Source organism: Stegostoma tigrinum, chromosome 18 (genome assembly GCF_030684315.1).
Source record: "Stegostoma tigrinum isolate sSteTig4 chromosome 18, sSteTig4.hap1, whole genome shotgun sequence".
Taxonomy (NCBI): domain Eukaryota; kingdom Metazoa; phylum Chordata; class Chondrichthyes; order Orectolobiformes; family Stegostomatidae; genus Stegostoma; species Stegostoma tigrinum.
Genome location: NC_081371.1, coordinates 55,610,752 through 55,627,524, shown reverse-complemented (window position 1 = coordinate 55,627,524; position 16,773 = coordinate 55,610,752). Strand labels below are relative to the sequence as shown.

General features: G+C 38.7%; 1 protein-coding gene across 1 annotated transcript in view; it reads right to left on the bottom strand.

The window, feature by feature from the left end:
• lrig3 (leucine-rich repeats and immunoglobulin-like domains 3) overlaps positions 1-16,773 on the bottom strand; it is a 63,397-nt gene that overhangs the window by 30,367 nt on the left and 16,257 nt on the right. Inside the window, exons 2-3 of the mRNA XM_059652553.1 lie at positions 13,706-13,777; positions 13,533-13,607 (exon numbers count right to left, since the gene is read on the bottom strand). Of these exons, the coding sequence (XP_059508536.1) occupies positions 13,533-13,607; positions 13,706-13,777 (147 nt within the window). The remainder of the gene's footprint in view (positions 1-13,532; positions 13,608-13,705; positions 13,778-16,773) is intronic.

Below are 16,773 nucleotides of genomic sequence, written 5' to 3'. Positions count from 1 at the left end.
ACAAGCAAAATGGTCAGTGCTCCAGAAAGATTCAGTAAGACCCTGAACAGCTGCAACAAGATTTTCCGCCCTGTATTCCTTTCCCATTACACTTCCAACTCTCATCATCATCTCAATGGCCTTGTTAGTGGCGTGCACATCTTATGAATCAATTAATTAACACGTGAGCTGAGAACAGTACTGAATTTTGATTTGAGGATCACTACTACCTTACAGTGAAACATTAGCAGGGAGTTAGCAATTTCAATGAAGGTTAAGACTAACAGTTTGAAAGGCCCAATTTTACTGGATATTCTTAGCAACATTAAATCTATGAAATTTGCTTTGGCATTGCCAACTCCTGCACAAGATTTATGCACACTAGGCCCCCTTACTAAGGGGGTGAAAATGTATCCGAAGATAAATTTCTGCCTTATGTGGATAGCAGTGTTTCAATTTCAAATCATTAGGCTATACGGTGTTTGCTAACCTCTACAAGCACAGTGTAGGGTAACTAGCTGTAGTCACTCTGGGATAGGGACAGGAACAGATGATTAGGAGAAGGAGCTTTGAGAGTCATGGAGCTGTACAGCATGGAAAAAGACCCTTAGGTCCAACTTCTCCACAGTGACCAGACATCCTAAATTAACCTAATCCCATTTGCCAGCATTTGGCCCATATCCCCCTAAACTCTTCATATTCATGGACCCATCCAATAGACAATAGGTGCAGGAGTAGGCCATTCGGCCCTTCGAGCCAGCACCACCATTCATTATGATCATGGCTGATCATCCACAATCAGTATCCTGTTCCTGCCTTATCCCCATAACCCTGGATTCTACTATCTTTAAGAGCTCTATCTATCCCTTTCTTGAAAGTATCCAGAGACTTGGCCTCCACTACCTTCTGCAGCACAGCATTCCATATATCCACCACTCTCTGGGTGAAGAAGTTTTTCCTCAGCTCTGTTCTAAATGGCCTACCCCTTATTTTTAAAACTGTCCCCTCTGGAACGTTCCAGATGCCTTTTAAATGCTGTAACCGTACCAGCCTCCACCACATCCTCTGGAAGTTCATTCCATACATAGCTCACCCTCTGCGTGAAAAAGTTGCCCCTTAGGTCCCTTTTAAATTTTTCCTCTCTCATCTTAAACCCATGCCCGCTATTTTGGTCAAAGGCTTTACAACAGAAAACAAACATGCCAGTCAATCAAGTCTGCATTTGTTTTTCAGTCCTATTCTACTGCTTGTTTCCCAGACCCTTTGACCTGCATACTTTTTCTATGTATCTATTTCATTCCAATTTAGAACAGAAGATTTCTCCCCACCCCCAAGATACCCTTAAAATTTTCTGGCTCTAAACCATTATAATAATCTTGATTGAAAGTATGCATTCACTAGCACAAGGCTAAGTTTGGCTGATACAGCCTTCACTTTCGGATATCAAAGTGAAAATAAAGTGTGGAGCTGGAGGAACACAGCAGGCCAGGTAGTATCAGAGGAGCAGGAAAGTTGATGTTTTGGGTCAGGACCCTTCTTCAGAAATCTTTCTTCCTAGCCTGAGGTGTTCCTCCAGCTCCACAGTGTGTTATCTCTGACTCCAACATCTACAGTTCTTACTCTCTCTGTGGGTGAAAACAAACACTTGTATGACTTTGGAAGTTATCTGCTACTCTAACTATTCCATTGCAGGAAGGAGCGTATTTCGAAGGCAAAAGAAAATAGAGATACAATAAGGAATAATTTCATATTTTCTTGCCCTGTTTCTCTAAACCAGGTTAAATTGGGAAATCATATATATGTATTGTTCCGCTTTTGCTAGGTTTACTTTTCTCCCTCAGAATTACCAAGGTGGGTGTTCCACCTTGATACTCCAGGGCAAGCCACCTTGCTGAAGTCTAATATGACTTCACAGTATGTTACTGGGAGGTCTACAACAGCAGTCACTGCCAACGTCTGTTAATACTACTTCTCTACCTCACGATGAGACTATCTTGAGACTGAGTTAAATCACAGCCATAAACTGACACATTGGCAGCACACAATTCAGCAATAAGTATGACATTTTATAGCAGAGTATAATTCCTTGAAAATGCCATGTTTCAGTTACAATTAGAGGAACAAATTTTTAAGACAGTGATTATGCAATATGGAAGGCTTCTTTTTTAATTCCTACATCACAGTTTTAATTTTGCACGTTGCAAACATTGCACACACAGATACTTTTAGTTGGATCCTTTTAATACAACAGTATTTTACTATGCAATCTTATAATACAAATGGAAGAAGAAAGCAATAAGAATGCTTATGACATTACAAATACCTATACATGAAATATCTACCCGAAAGAGACAAATGTGTCTCTTCTCATTAGCTTTATAGGACCTCTATCAAACTCAGGATCCAAAACAGTGAGGACCATAAAAATAAGTTCAATAAATAATCTTAATTAGTCATTAGTCATAAATGGAAGGAACAACCTACCTTTGGAGTGGCCAGATGGCGGCTGCGGGTGGAAAGCACAGAGAGGACTGAACGGGGCACAGATATATCTTGTAAAAGATCTACTTAACACTGTTTGAAAGGAATTCCAAGTGCTTTTAATTTGGACAGTGAAAATATACAATATGAGATACAGAATTTCACACATTCCAAGTGTGTAAATGATACATGAAGAATATCATTCAAACTTGGGCTATTAATTCTGCAATACTGAGAGACAACAGATAGCTGTTTCAATTGCAATACTGGTCAACTTTCACAGCACTAGTATTTAGTAGTGAAAATTATTTTGAAGCTGTAAATTATAAGTTTCATTTTGACTGCCAATCCTGCTTTCACAGATGAATGACACAATAAATGAAAGCAAGAGACAAATAACAATGCAAGCCTACAATGGCAGTCTCAGCATTTGACTAATTTGTTTACTGCATGTAGGTGTCACTCATTCCTAACTTCCCTTGAAAAGGCCATGACAAGAAACTGCCCTCTTGAACCACTGTGGTCCATCTGGTGTGGAGACATCCAAAGGGAGAAGGGGATGGCATTTCCAGGACTCTGACCCAGAGACAGTGAAGGGATAGCAACATATTTCAAAGCCTGGATGGTGCATGGCTTGGAAGGCAAATTGATGGGTGGTGGTGTTCCAATGCATCTCCTGCTCTTTTCCTACCAGGTGATCAATATTATGGGTTTGGAAGATGTTGTCAATAGGAGGCCTGGTGAGGTGCTGCGGTGCATCTTGCATATGTAATACACTGTTGCCAATATGCAGGAGTAGGAGTGATTGTTTAAGTTAGTGCATGCAAAGGATTTAGAACATAGAACGATACAGAACAAAACAGGTCCTTTGACCCCCGATGTTGCGCCGGCCTGTGAACTAATCTAAGCCCACCCCCCTACACTATCCCATCATTATCATCATCCATATGCTCATCCAAGGACTGTTTAAATGCCCCTAATGTGGCTGAGTTCGCTACACTGGCAGGCAGGGCGTCCCAGGCCTTTACCACTCTCTGAGTAAAGAGCCTGCCTCTGACATCTGTCTTAAATCTATCACCCCTCAATTTGTAGCTATGCCCCCACGTACATCATCCTCAGAAAAAGACTCTCACTGTCCACCCTATCAAATCCTCTGATCATCTTGAATGTCTCTATTAAATCCCCTCCTAGCCTTCTTCCCTCCAGTGAGAACAGGCCCAAGTCCCTCAGCCTTTCTTCATAAGGCCTTTACTCCAGACCTGGCAACATCCTGGTAAATCTCCACTGCACCTTTTCCAATGCTTCCACATCCTTCCTGTAATGGGGCGACCAGAACTGCACACAATATTCCAAGTGAGGCTGCACTAGAGTTTTGTACAGGTGCAGCATGCCATCACGGCTCCGGAACTCAATCCCTCTACCAATTTATTGAATGTCTCCAGTAATACTGGAGCAGTACCTATCTAAATAGGTGGAATATATACCATCACATTCCCGAAGAGTACCTTGTGGAAGACAGACAGACTTTGGGAATCAGGGGCTTTCAAGCCTGTGGCCTGTTTCTGTAGTCACTGCACTTAAAATGGCTCGTCCAGTTCAGTTTCTGGCCAAGAATAACTACTGGGTATGAGCAATTGGTGATAATATTAAGTGGTGCTGCCATCACTTAAGGGGAGATGGTTGGATTCCCTCGAGGGGATGGACATTGCCCGGCACTTGTATGGCATTGAATTTCACTCGCTATTTATCAAGCCTAAATCGTGGCTGTCCAGATCCTGACACACATGGGCCACTTCAAGGTACGAGGAGTTAAAAACCATTCTGATAATCACTGAACAGCATTCTTCTGACCTTACAATTAAAGAAGATCACTGAAGATGCGAGTGAAGATAGTCAGGCCTATGACACAACCCTGAGGAACTCATGCTGCAATATCCTGGGTCTGAGAAGGTTAGCCTCAACTAACACAAAGGGAAAAGCTTGTGATTACCAATGAGCTTCACTACTGGAGAATGCTACCACCTCTACAGGGCAGAAGGGAAAAGAAAAGCAACATTATACACTATGTATATTCAGTAATGTCAGCTCATTTATGTTCCGAACTTGTATTGTAATCTTTTGGCACTGGAATGATTTCAAAGCTAAGTTTAATAGAATTTTTTGTAGTTTGTTTCTGCATGATTTCCTACTGCAAGAAAACTTCAAACTACTCTAATTTAGTGAATTTAATTTTATATAGTATTACCACAGACTTTGCCGTCCAACTTGTCCATGTCGTCCAGGTTTCCTAAACTGAACTAGTCTTATTTGACTGTGTTTAGCCCATGTCCATTTAAACCTTTCCTATATATGTACCTGTCCAAATGTCTTTTAAATGTCGTAACTGTACCTGCCTCTGTGAAAAAATTGCTCGGCAGGTGCCTTTTATTTCCCGCCCCCCCACCCCCAACTTTTATTCATCCACAGGTGGAGGGTGTCGCTGCTAAGCAGCACTTATTGCCTCTCTCTAATTTCCCAAAGGACAGTTAAGAGTCAACCATATTGCTGTGGGTCTGGAGTCACACGCAGGCCAAACCAGGTAAGGATGGCAAATTTCCTTCCTAATGGACTTAGTGAGCCAGACGGATTTTTCCAACAATCGACAATGGATTCATGGTGATCATTAGATTCTTAAATCCAAATATTTTATTGAATTCAAATTCCACCATCTGCCACTGTGGGATTCAAACCCGGGTCCCGAGAACATTTTCTGGGTTTCTGGATTAACAGTCAGCGATTGTACCACTAGGCCATCACCTCCCTCTTAGATTGGGACTCCCCTACACTGTGGTAAAAACTTGCTCCTCCACCTTTTCATGTCTCTCATGATTTTATAAGTCTCCATAAAGGTCGCCTCAGTTTGTTATGGTTCTGGGGAAAAGAGTCCTAGCCTATCCAACCTCTCCTTATAATTCAAATCCTCCAGTCTCAGTAACATCCTTATAAATCTTTAATGCACCCTTTCTAGTTTAACATCCTTCCTAAAAGGTGTGGCCAGCATTGTATGCTGTACTCCAAAAGTGATCCTACCAATGTTGTTTATAGCCACAACATAAAGTCTCAATTTCTGTACTCAAAGGTCTGACCAATGCAGGCCAGTGTGCCGAACACTTTGGTAAACACCCTGTCTACCTGCGATAACATTTTCAAACAAAAATGTATCTGTAACCCAGGTCCTTGTTCGAAAAACTCCCCTGGGCCCAATCATTAACTGTAGTTAAGTCCTGTTTGGTGTGACTTAGATAAATGAACGGTGTTGCATTTTGCTAAATTAAACTCCATCTGTCGAGTGCAGTGTCACATGGAAAGGATGTTCTTATAACCTGGACATATTTAAATCATTTTGAATTAAAAATATCAGTTGTTTATAATACAAGTGTTACAAATGCTGCTAAGCAGTTTGACCTATGGCTATAGGATAATGAAAGTTAAAACTTATTTCCTTCTTGTAGCCACATTCAACCCTCAAAGTACTTTTCCTTTACTATTCTACCCCTCAACTGTGAGGAATGAAGTGAAGGCCGTTGTTTTCACTCCAAATTTGACAGTACAGCAGCTATTTATTGATCTGAAATTTGTAGATTAAGATTGACAATATCGAGATACTAAGGTATTGCTGTCTGTGGTTAAGCAGGAATGAAGCTAGTATAAAGATTTAGAAAACTTGTTTTTGTAGTTTTAATAAATCCTTTCTGAAAAATCTCCTGAAAGCAGTTTTTGTAACAAGGTAGAGTTGCTTGATGCTTTACAAACAACTTCATTGAAAGTAGTTAATTTTTGAAGCAAAACTGAAATTATACTTTATGTTTTTCTGTTCAGTATCATTCTTTATGTGCATTCTTCTAAAAGTGAATTTAATATTGGCATTTGCTTCAAAAATCAAAAAAGTAACTACTTTACAATGGTGTTCCTGTTTGTAAATCAACGAGCAACTCCACCTTGTTACAAAAACTGCTTTCAGGTGGTTTTTCAGAAAAGATTTATTAAAGCTACTAAAACAAGTTTTCTAAACCTTCAGACTAGCTTCATTCTTGCTTAACCACAGACAGCTTTACCTTAGTATCTTGATATTGTCAATCTCAATTTACAAATCTCAGATCAATAAATAGCTGCTGTCAAATTTGGCACGAAAACAACGGTCTTCATTTTGTTCCTCACCGTTTTACAATCTACAATCACCTCATTTTATTATGGCCCAGCATGTAAGCTATGTGCATCTCAAGCTACCAAATACAATTACTTTTTTTTCCAATTTTGAGATTTATTTGCAATTTAAAGGTTTACATTTTATTGTTAGAAAGGGTTCTGCTTCTTACAAAAGGCCTACATGACACGGGCAAAAATAGCGATTAAAAACCCTTAATTTTGCAATTAATGCTGTCCAGCGTTAAATTAAAAAGTAAAGGATTCAGTTGCCTTTAGAATCTCTCACTGGTTTTGCAGGTTCACAACCATTTTTGCCATTCATAACTAGCGAACTTGCTATGGCAAGTTTGAAAAAAAAACAGCAGGTTCTGGTGGTGTTGCCGTTCACTGTGCAAAACTCGACACTTCAGATCTAGCTGCATCAAAGGCCTTGTGCAGCACAAAAGCAGCCTTTGATATGCAGCATTCATTGATGATGGCTGTCAATTTAACTTCGAAAACCAGACATTGTTTTGATTTAAGAACTCCATCATGGACCATAATTAGATTAACGTAAACCATCAAGCTTCACCTGACAACTTTCTGAAGAAACAAATCTTATGGTTTCAGTTTCTGTTCTTAAAAAGTTAATATATATAGTCTGCATTTTTAACAGCAGTTTTCTCAAGCGCCATCTGGTTTCCCATTCACTCTTGGAAAGCTCTCATTCATATCATGTATCACTTAACTCTTATTCAAGCAGTACTGCAGACACGCTGACTGCACCAGTTGACCTGGGCGTAATAAAAACAAACCCCAATAACTCAACAGATGCAAGTAATTGAGCTGTGATCAAATTAATTAATTGAACAGTTTCCTGGGAATTTATTGTGATACGTAACTCTGAAAACTCATTTTGTAGTAATTATTCAACATGCTAATCACAGGTTAGAAACTGTGGTATGTCAACTTCTATAAAGGATGAAAGTTTGATTGGCTGAATTTGAGAATCTTGCTGAAAATGAACATATGGTGAAAATATAGTTCCAGCATGAATAAAGTCTGATTAGCCAGCATCCAAGGTTTATCTGGTAACATTCAGTTCTAATTCCAAAGTTTTATTCATCTTATGAGTCAAAACCCTTCAAAGTGGAGGATGATTCTGTTTTTCATTAAAGGGACCATGGAATAAAGTATTTCATATTATGGTTTACAAATGTGAGTTTCAACGCTAATAGGAAATGCCACACATGCAGCACAAGTTTACCCAATATTGCAAAGCATGATGAGATTCTGAAGAATATATAGTTTCAAAACAGATGCAATTAACCCATCACATTTGCATTAAGTAAAAAAATGCTCTTCCCAAATAAACTGAATGAGTTAAGGAGGCCAATAACTATTCACTGTTGAGAAATCACATAGAGCTACTTGGCCAAGGTGCCAATGTGAAAGTTCACAGTCGGGTATTGAAAGATGGGACATTGGAATCTAATACTCCCCCCCTTATTTGTAAGTCATCTGTAGAGAAGTATTGCATTCTGCGCACCTCCAACAAATATCACCCTTTCAGCCTATTCCTGAGAGCAGTCAGAAATCACATGACACCAGGTTATAGCCCAACAGGTTTATTTGAAAAAACTTTTTGGAGCCTCGTTCCTTTTTCAGGTGTTACTGCGAGGGATGGTATCAGACACAGAATGTATAAGTAAAAGCTCAAAGGGTCACATCGCTGATGAGGATGTACTAAACAAACCTAAGATGCTGTTAAATCGTTAATCAGTTAGATGGTTTTAAGTGATTACTATGTAAATCCCCAAATTTCTTTCAAGTCATTGCCCGAAGAGAACTAAAGGTTTTACCAGTGCAAAGATGAAGTGACATTTTAGGTCAGACAATGCATGTTAGGTGTGAGGTCTTGTTCAGAACCTGTGTGTTTTCATTTGGAGTCTGACTGGTTTTATTTCTAAAGTAAGAATTTATAAAATGCCACACTGACTAACTGTCTGTAAGTTGGGTGCTTTTTGAACAAAACAGGATGTATCTGCAAATGCAAATTCACCCACAGATTTACACGTGCATTTGTGTGCGCGTGTCTTGAAGGAGATTCAGGGATTTACGTGTACATAATACTCAAATAAAATCTTCTAACTGATTAAAGATTTAACAGCATCTTAGGTTTGTTCAACACAACCTCAACACTGGTGTGACCCTATGACCTTTCATTTATAAATTCTGTGTCAATACCACCTGTCCCACTAATACCTGGAGGAGGAGTGAGGCTCGGAAAGCTTGTGTTTTCAAAGAAGCCTGTTGATTATAACCTGGTGTTGTGTGATTTCTGACCTTGTTCACCCCAGTTCAACACTGGCATCCCCACCGGCACACTTGAATAGATGTGAGCCCCCGATTAATTTTCATTCCATGATCACCACAACTCCAAATTATATACAATTAATACCACTGGAGCTGCAGCCCAGAAGAATCAGTGACTATAGGAAGAAACAGATTTACAATTTTACACCCCATGATTAATAATAATCTTAAACGTGTCACAATTTGTGCAACAGCTACATGGAGGTGATAAACAATGGATGTGACAAATCAGTTAAACAAAAATTCAGACTTGCTCTGTCAATTAAAGAACTCAAAACTATGGTTTAGGCATGTGACTGACAAACTAATTAGCTGAAGATCAAAATTACTGGTTGTGGATGGTCGTGCATCTTGAGATAAAACCATTTTCTTTCATTTTTGACTTAATTCGAGTATTGTGTGCAATATGGTCCTCTCGCAAACTCACCACAGACATCACACTGCTTTTTCTATGATCATTCTGTTCTATAATCCACTTGCAACATGCATCACAATGTAAGTTCCACAAACCTAAATGAAGCCTTTGTAAACATCAGTTGTAGGGACAGAGTAGGCCATTGAGCCCCTGCTTCACCATTAGGTTTTCTAGTGCTTTTTCCCTTTAGATGCATTTATTGTATTTAGTTCCTCTTCTCCTTTTGTTCTTTGACTATTAATTTTGGATTAGTAGCACGTTCTTAGGGGAGGTGATTGCCTCGTGGTATTATCACTGGACTATTAAATCCAGAGACCCAGGTAATGTTCTGGGTCCTGGGTTCAAATCCTGCCACGGCAGATGGTGGAATTTGAATTCAGTTTTTTAAAAAAAATTTGGATTTAAGAGCCCGATGATGGCCACAAATCTGTTGCTGATTGTTAGAAAAACCCATCTGGTTCATTAGTTTCCTTCTCTAAAGGACATCACTGTCCTTACTTGCTCTAGCCTACATGTGACTCCAGACCCACAGCAATGTAGCTGACTGTTACCTGTCCTCTACCCAATAAATGCTGACCTAGCCGTGAATTTAAAAAAACCTTCTCCTGTGGCCACAAAACTACTGTAAGCCAGCTATCCGGATATAGCAAGCACACTTGGTCACTTTAAACTAAGGTCACTTAAATTAAGGGCAAAAGATGACGACTGAGTATCCCTGCTGGATTTTAATTATTTGCAATCTGTGGGAATGGTAAAGGGAAGGATTGACCCTGGCTCTCATGCTCTGCCCCAGCCTAAGACTCACTGACTAGGTCCAACAAAAGAATTGCATTTCTGCATGCTACTGAAGGATGCCACATATTTGGTGAAATTCCAAATGTAAAATCATGCTTTCAGAAGAGAAGAAAATAGACAAAAAGTCAAATTTGTGAAAAGGCAACATCGCCCAATTCCACTGAAACAATAAACAAGGTATGCTGATGACTGCATAAATTATAATACAATTACATAGGGCAGACTATATTTCAAGAAGTATTTTATCAGCTGAGAAATAGCTTTTGAGTTTGAGGTTACAAAAGAAGTCATGTAATCGGAGGACATGTTGAAATATTACAACACAAGGTATGATCAGTTTTGATTATTATGGTACTGTTCTTCATGTGGCTGTTGCAAAAATTGTGATTTTTAAAAATTATTATTAATTATGGGACGTAAAATTGTAATTCTGTTCCTTCCTATAGTCGCCGATTCCTCTGGGCTGCAGCTCCAATGGTGTTAATTGTACATAATTTGGTGTTGTGGAGATCATGGAATGAACATTAAATCGAGGGCTCAGCTACACTCAAGTGTGCCGGTGGGGGTACCAGTGTTGAACTGGGGTGAGCAAGGTCAGAAATCACACGACACCAGCTTATAGTCAAGCTAGATTCAGGGCGAAGGTTGCCTCATTTGGCTCTTGAACCTGTACACACACATAATTTAAGCAAAACATTATTTATCCAACTTTCTGAAAAGCTTCATAGAAAGAAATTTCAGCATTCAAAATACATACAAATGGAAACACCAATCAGAATATTAAACAAACACAAGCTACTACAGGTAAGGTACCAAACAGATGCCCAAAGACCTAACTAACTACACTAGGGAGACCAGAGGACTCAGTTTTAATTGCAGGCTATGCTAAGTTCAAGCTGTCAAGCTAGCAACAAGAAAATAAATATCATTTAATGGGGCATAGGACATAGAACAGGACAGCACAGTACAGGCTCTTTGGCCCATGATGTTGTGGCAAACTTTTACCCTAAACCTAAGATCTATCTAACTTCCACCGCTACCTTATACTATCATCCATATGCCTATCTAATAGCCGATTAAATGCCCCTAATGAGGTCGACTCCACTAACCTCTTCGGCAATGCATTCCACACTCCGACCACACTCGGAGTAAAGAGCCTACCTCTGACGTCACCCCTATATCTACCTCCACTAACTTTAAAACTAGATCCCCTCGTAATTGCTACCTCCACCCTAGGAAAAAGTCCCTGGCTGTCCAGTCTATCTATACCTCTGATAGGCAAGGAAGGCTCTGATTTAGAACCTAATTCTGTTACTGACAGCTGGAATGCTACATTGGACCACAACAGTCTTAAACTAGAAATGGGCAGAAGAAAATAAGTTACAACTCCCATCAGTATACATTGAAAGAAGGTATATGAAGACTGGGGAAAAAAATGGTGAAATTGACAGCTATACCTCTTTGAAACTGGAATGTATACAATGAAAATCTTCAAAGTTAAGTAGCATCAAAAAAATTAATCAAGTGGGTAATCCTACTGTATTCTTCGCTTGGAATTTTCTAAGACAACATAATGCTATATTGCAGTTCAAAACAGTGGGTTTAACATTTGAGTTTTGTCTCTGAGCTGCTATGCTGACTTGACAGTGCACAGGTGACATATTCTGCCTCTTAGCACAAAAAAGATGTTCTGACGACATTTTCTTATACAAATTTGTTATCTGAAGAAATACACAAGTAGATCTGTGTTTACTTATGGAGAAAACACAAGCGAAGTTAAACTAAATTCGTGCATGAATATCTTCTCCAAAAATAACAGGACAATTGGAGGTGTTGGATCACATACCACATCTATACTCATGATTTGAAAATGTGAAAACATGGTTTGACAGCTACAGCTGTTTCATTAAGATTGCTTTGCTTATAACAGTAGCATCAAGAGACCTTTTTACCTTGTGCAGCAAGAAAAACAGATGCTACAAGCATTGATACTGAATGCAATTTAAACACGGGAGTAAAGCAGGAACTTGAGTGACATTTCTTTAACAGTTAACATTCACCATAGTACAGAAGTGATTTTTAAAAAATATTGGCTAGATTATGCGTAATAAACACTAAACATTCTGGCTGCTTCAAGATTTAAAGGGCACCCAAAACTCTTTACAATGCCACTGGACTCCTTACTTTTCAAATATGTGCTCTTTTTTATCCCAAGGAGATTGTTAGAAACTACAAAATTGGTATAAGATGAATGCTATTGGATGGTTAGAGATGATAAGGTGTAGAGCTGGATGAACACAGCAGGCCAAGGAGCATCACAGGAACAGGAAGGCTGACGTTTCGGGCCTAGACCCTTCTTCAGAAGGTTGTTCGGTTAGAGCTAAGAGTTCTCAGCTATAACCAGGATTACTACAAGGAACCTGAGCACCAATGGATATGCATGCATCCTTCATTCCTCTAAATCTCATTCTGACCACTTAAAATATTGTTTATAAGGCATTCAAATTGTAATTCCTCTGAACATCAGTTGTTGTATCATTTTCATGTTAATGTTGTGTAAAGACAGTGTGAAAATTTCAGTACAAGGTACTGAATTCAAACTGTGATCAAGCAGTACTAGTTACACATCACTAGCTATCTATCACAGCACATATAAATGCTGCATTTAAAAGCAATTCATGACAAATTCGGGGCTGAGCTGTGAATCCAGCTCAGTTACAATCGTAGAATATGTAGCTCCCTGACCCTGGTGGCAATCAAACACCAAATGCAAACCCACAGATCCTGAACTCTTAAACAATAAGCAGTATATCAAAGCTTTCCAACAGCACAAATCCAGTACAACAGTTGCAGATATACAGCGCTTCACACAATATTTTAAAGTAACAAATGTAGCAATATTGTTTATCAGCCAGTTCCTACACTCATGGCATATTGCTCATCTATTCTGAGCTGTAGGAGTCAGATTACAAACTGTAGTTTTTCTACAAATAATGCATATTCATTTTGTCACCTGAACAGAAACTGTAGTTTAAACCACCAAATTAACAGCTTATCCAATGAACAGCATGTGCAACATTGCAGCACCATTCATGACAAAGCTTTCGGTTTAAGGTTATCATTTTAACTGTGGTACAGATACTGTTTCCACAATCTTCTGACACAGAGGCCAATATTAACCCGCCACATTCCTAGACTAACAGATTGTAAAATGCATTGATTATTTCTTCTTCTAAGCTGTCCAGTTTCCATGAACACCACCACAACACATCTGGAAATGTCACAAAAAGATAGGAAAAATATATTAAAAATTGACACTCACAGTGAAAGAAGGGTAATGTTTGAAGTTATAATTCCAAAGTTCGGCACTTCAGTTAATTCATTGTGGGTTATTTTTCTGGAAGTCAAAAATCAGTTTTTAATTATTTTAATTTTAATCATCAGAATTTCAGAACTTAAATCATATTTATCTCTTACAGGAAGAGTGTGACTTACACTTCCTGTAGGTTATGAAGATTGTTAAATAAGCTGCTGTTGATAGAAGTGATTCGATTGTGGCTCAAATCCCTGTAAAATATAGACACATTATCGATTAATGTGGAATTCTATTTCAATGTGTAATTGACTACAAAGTAACAGTTAAATCAATACTGGAGTCATGGGAAAGTCAGGAACAAAATCTTCACACAAATTTTTAAACTAATTACAATTTATATACAACACGTAGATTCAAGATGACACAGACACGGCGACTTTTTGAGAGTTCTCTAAAGCAGGTCATTTCTTACAACCATTCTACATTTTTAAACCTCTGCTTGTACAGATCTGATGAAGATCTTGCTTTCTGTGCAAATTTTCTGCAGCCGTAACTGAACAGCGCAAGAAATACAATCACCCTATGACCTTTGTATGTTATGATCTTGTACTGCACACAAAATGTTTCACTGTATGTAGGTACATGTGACAATAATAAATCAAATCAAAGTTGAAACAATAAAGTAATCTACTGCTAGCACATTGGGTATGTAGTAGGATGAGTCTGGGATTCGCACCAAGGAAGTCTCATAGGTTTAATTCTTGTTCAAAATCAACTCATCAAACCAAGCCAACAGTGGAGCATTCAATTATACCCATTATTCCTAGACCAGAGCATGATATGGCTAGGGGTCCTTTTCTGTTTTCTAGCAATTCATTGCAGGAATCATTTATGTGGTGCATTGAAAAGCAAGTTAACTTCCAGTGAACACACAATAAAACAAAAGCTGGAACAAAACACCAACCTTTGGAGTAAAATATTGAATCAAACTTTGACTATCCAGGCAAACTTGATGAATGATTAGTTAGGTCATATCACAGTTGTACACACAAATCATAAAGGCTACTGATGCCAAAGTAACTATGCCCCGAATGTAACGAGAACTGTCTTCACAAAACAGGCATTTAAAAACATAACCAGCATAATGTTGTTGTTTGATATACTGAATCATAAGCACAAAATGCTTGCAATGTATTAAATCTAGTAAAAATTTTCAGTCAATAAGGGGCTTATACCACTGGGACAATTTCAACAATTAACAGCAAGTCCAAAATGTTACACCACACTTGACTGACATCCCTCTAAACATTAGAGACAAGCTGGAGTGAGGAGCAAGAGGAAAAAAAAATATCAAAATACCATTGTTATTCACAACTCAAGCTTCCCAAACATGCAAATCAAAGTCTGGACATAGTGAACCAAAAGGACACAAATTTAACAAGTTTCCGATACCACAGGGGTAAGAACATAATGCACAATTAAAGGCTGAAAACTTTCACTTATTCCTTATGCAGTATGACATTTGTAGGAAATAACTGAGTTTCCAACTTAACATTTGGTTTGACAACACTTTAAAAAGATGCGGAAAAAAAATAAAGGGAGTGTTTTCAGGACAGCAATTTGCAACTAATGGCATGTTGTGGGATCAGTGTTGAGGTTACATTATTTACAGCATATATTAATTACTTAGATGAGGAGAGTGAACATATTATAACAAGTTTACTGATGACAAAGAGAGACAGGAAGGCAAGTGGTGGGGACACAGTCTGCTGAGGGATACAAGCAGGTTAACCAAATGGGCAAAAGTTGGGTAAATCAAACATAATGTAGGAAAATGTGAGGTTATGAACTTTGGTAGGAAGAATAAAGGAGCTGAATATTATTTACATGGAGAACGATTGCAGAAAGCTAGATGCAGACAGAGGGATGTGGGAGTCCTGTATGAATCACAAAAAAGCTAGCATCCAAGTTCAGCAGGAAATAGGGAGGAAAAATGGAATGTGGGTCTTTACCTCAAAGGGACTGGAGCACGGAAGTAGGGAGGTTTTGTTAAAATTATACAAGGCACTCATCAGACCTCAGCTGAAATACTGTGTACATTTTTGGAATGCTTATTTAAGGAAACATACACTGGCATTGCAAGCAGTCCAGAGAAGGTTTGATAGGGCGGAATGAGAGGGGTTAAGTAGTTTAGGCCCGTACTCATTAGAAAATAGAAAAATGTAGAGGCAACCTTGTGAAAACATACCAGATTGTTAGAGGACTTAACAGATGCCGAGAAGTTGTTTCCCCTTTGACAGAGACGGCCATGAGACTACAGGTTCAGGAGGAGTGATAATAAGGGGTGCACATTTAGGACAGAAATGAAGAGGATTTTCTTCTCAGGAGGTAATGAATCTGTAGAATTCTTTACTGCAGTGGGCTCGAGATTGGATCATTATTAAGGGAATGAAGGGTTATGGGGAAAAGGGAAGTGGAGTTGAGGATTACCAGATCAGTTATGATCTCTGACTGGAATGGAATGGCCTACTCTTGCTCCTAGGCCTCATGTTAAGGTCAGGCAACACCTGTGCAGACAAAGGCTTAATGTTCCAGGTCAAAACTAATGAAAGGTCATCTCAACTTAAATGTTAATCAATTAGATCCATGGACTTGTGACAACTGCTGAGCGTCATCAACTTATAAAATTTTTATTTCAATTTTTCAATGTCTACTGTATTTTACTTTTGTTATAAAGGTTATACTAATTGAAATCAATTCTTTTGCATAAACAGCTGCATACAATCTAGTCATGAACTAAGCTGCACGTTTAATTTTTTTAAACTCCAATCCATATTAGAGAACTAAAAATGAAACCCTAAAAAACAATCTGAAGCATGTTTGAAAAGGGACCCACCAGACAGCTACAGACACGAGTAGATCTGTTCAGCTGGAGTTGCAACATGTACTGAGCTGGCAAAGGATTTAAACTACAAAATCCTCCAATTACAAAGTCTGCTGTGCAATATCGCCACACTGGAGCCAGACACTTTCATTTGGAGTTCAAACTCCATCCATCTGTAGTCTATCAGTAACTGCGAAAACAGCATTTAGCCATTTTTAACTGAAGTTGTCCAACTACTTTTCACAAGAATTACAAGCTGAAAAGGCTACAGCGTAAATTTAGGACTAAAACAGTGCAAGCTGGTCAACGGATTTCAGAGAAACTCAACCGGGCTCAAGCTCAATTTAGAATAACCTTGAGCCC